Source organism: Galeopterus variegatus, unplaced genomic scaffold (assembly GCF_000696425.1).
Source record: "Galeopterus variegatus unplaced genomic scaffold, G_variegatus-3.0.2 Scaffold34973, whole genome shotgun sequence".
In the NCBI taxonomy this organism is placed as follows: domain Eukaryota; kingdom Metazoa; phylum Chordata; class Mammalia; order Dermoptera; family Cynocephalidae; genus Galeopterus; species Galeopterus variegatus.
In genome coordinates, this window is record NW_007761084.1 from 1 (window position 1) to 2,625 (window position 2,625).

The 2,625-nt window shown below is 55.5% G+C and overlaps 1 protein-coding gene across 1 annotated transcript; it reads right to left on the reverse strand.

The window, feature by feature from the left end:
• Nucleotides 1-5: 5 nt before the first annotated feature.
• On the reverse strand, nucleotides 6-992 carry LOC103584014 (paraneoplastic antigen-like protein 5; the record flags this gene model as incomplete). Its single annotated transcript, XM_008565166.1, is given in 1 exon segment — nucleotides 6-992. A coding segment is annotated over 1 exon segment (987 nt), but the record flags the coding sequence as incomplete, so codon positions are not given.
• Between the last annotated feature and the right edge of the window lie 1,633 nt (nucleotides 993-2,625).

The following is a 2,625-nucleotide window of genomic DNA, read 5'->3' on the forward strand; positions in this document are numbered from 1 at the left end:
TCCCTCTCCTCTTCATCTCGAATGACTTTCATTAACTCCATAAATGCGGGGTGACAGTCTCACTGATCCAGGAGCTCGAGCTTGTGCCAGAGGGTGGTGGTCATGCAGGCCCAAGATAGAAAACATTTCAGGCGAATCATGTCTGTGCTCTGCTCTAAGGGGCTGTGCTCCACGGCTTTCTGCAGCAGGGGCTCTAAGCATAGCAAGTAAGCAGAGACTTTCTCTCCAGTTTTCTGAAAGGTCTGAAGAAACCTAAACTGAGAGCTTCTAAAGTCCTCTTTATTCCCAAAGATCTGCGTCAGGGCGTCCGGACACTGCTCCACAGTGATAGAGTCATTGTGGGCCCAGAGCACCCGCATGATGGACAGGGCAGAGCCGCGTAAGCTCTCCAGCAGACGCCACCTCTTCTCCACCTCAGACACTTGCCACATCTGCATCAAGTCAGTGACCTGCTCCAGCCACACTTCAAAGGTCTCTTGGCGTGGGCCTGGGAAAGCACTTCCCGAAAACACTTTTGGTTTTTGGTACCACGTGCTGTCTTCCAGAGGCTGCAAAACTGCTGGTCAGACTTGGCTCGAGCCCTCTAGCTCCATGTCCTCAGTGGACAAGGTGCTGTAGGCCAGGGTTTTGGCCACGTCTACCACTCTCCGGCTCTCATCTTTCAGGAAGTACTTCAGTCTACTGATAAATTGTTCATCTGGGTTCCGGGGTTTTACCAGCACTTCCCAGGTGCCCCCATTTCCTGGTATCTGACTAGGGATTGTAACAAAATTGACAGTGTCAGCCAACTCGATGACGACAGCCCTGGCATTGTCTTCCCTTAGGAACGTTCTGCCCAGCACCCTGTACGCACACAGGGGCTTGAAGCCTGCCTTCACGGTCCCTTCCATTTCAGCCTCACTACACTCCACGGGGATGCCCACGATCAGCAGGGCCTTCCTGGGGTCCAGATCCATGCCCTTGCACCAGTCCTCTAACAGTGTCTCCGCCATGGCTCTCACTGCCTACGGACTGATCTAATACTAGGGCACTAATCAGCTCAGAGCTTTACCTGGACTCAAATAATTCTGAGCCAATGCCAAGGAGGAAGGCAGAAGTGCCCCAGGTTTCCACAGCCTGTAATGCAAAGGGGTGAGAGCATCGCTAACACCCACTCCCCACCTCCACCCAGAGCACCTCCTCTGCCCCCACCTCCCCATGCAGGGATTTAGTCCCTGCTTCCCAGGGCTCCTGCAGTTATTTTGTGGAGAGCAGAGTGTGGAGGGTCTCCCCAGGCAAATCTCCCCCACCTCAGCCCTCCTAGTTGGACTCCATTTTCTGTGGGTTCCTCCTTGAAATCCGTGTGCTGTGCATGCCTGTGGTGAAAAGACCAGTGTCAGGAGGCAGGACCTGATGCCTGGGGACACTCACAAAGCCCTCAAGGAAGGAGAGGGCAGGAAAATGCCCCCCACCCCCTGGGGCTCTGCCGCCCCTCAATACCTGGCACCCTCCTTGCTGGGGCAAAGGCTGGCAGAAGGAGCTGCAGAGCTCTCCTCTTTCTCAGAAAATGCCTGACAGATGAGAGAGATGGCTGGAGGTCTGTGCAGTGCAGTGAGAGGGGCGGGTATGGAGCGCGTGTGACGAGCTGCAGTGCTGCCATAGATGCCGAGAACAGTGTGGACCATGGGTTTCCATTGCAGCAGGGTGTCTGCAGTAAGGCTAAGGCCCTCAAGGCGCAACAGGTGATGTCACCGGCCTCCAACCAACGAAGCATCTTAGCCACAAGGGGGTGAGTGAGGGAAGGGGCGGTGTGGAGTGAGGTGGGAAGCAAGGGGTGAGTGCTGGAAAACAAGAGCTTGTGCTTTCAAATAGTGTGGAAACTGGAATAAGGGGCAGAAAGGGACCCAGAAAGGGTCTCCTCTGCCACACTGCAGGAAACAGACAACTCTTCCTGTAGGTGTGGCCCTGCCCTGCAGTCTGTGAGCCCTGGCAGGCAGCCCCTCCACTCCTGCTCTTTGCCAGGGTTACCCAGGCCCCTCCCAACACAGCCCACCTCCCAGCTGCTCATCCTGCTGAGTAGGTCCCACCAGCAGTTCAGATGCTGCTGCGATTCAGATTCCACCAGCACTCAGCACTCGCTGTGCCCTCTAGTTCTGTCCACTCAGGCAGATCCAGAGGTGATGGGTCCCGCTCCACTGGATCTATCCAAAGCAAGACAGACGTATGTTAGTATGGTTCTGGTCCACATCTCCCTCTCAGGTTGTGTCAATTCTGAGTCTCCAGAGGTGTACACAAGGACCCTGGTGCAGGGATACAAGAAACTACCCAACTGGGGGCTGCTGCTTAGGCAGAAAAGATCCAGAGGTAATGTTGCTGTTCCAACCCCAGCACAAACCCCACCAATTCTTAAAACCCACTCCTCCCCCCCAAATCCACCCTTCCCCCCAAATCCACCCCTTTCCAAGCTCCACCCCTGTTCAAAGCCCTGCCCTCACCCAAGCCCAACCTTTATCCCCAAGCTTCCCACTCTCATTTCCCTGTGCTCCCCACTCCCACCCTATTACCTACAGCCCCCAGTTCCCGCCACTCGTTCACATACAGCCTCCACCTTATCCCCCACCCCATGCCTGGACAGGGAGACATCAG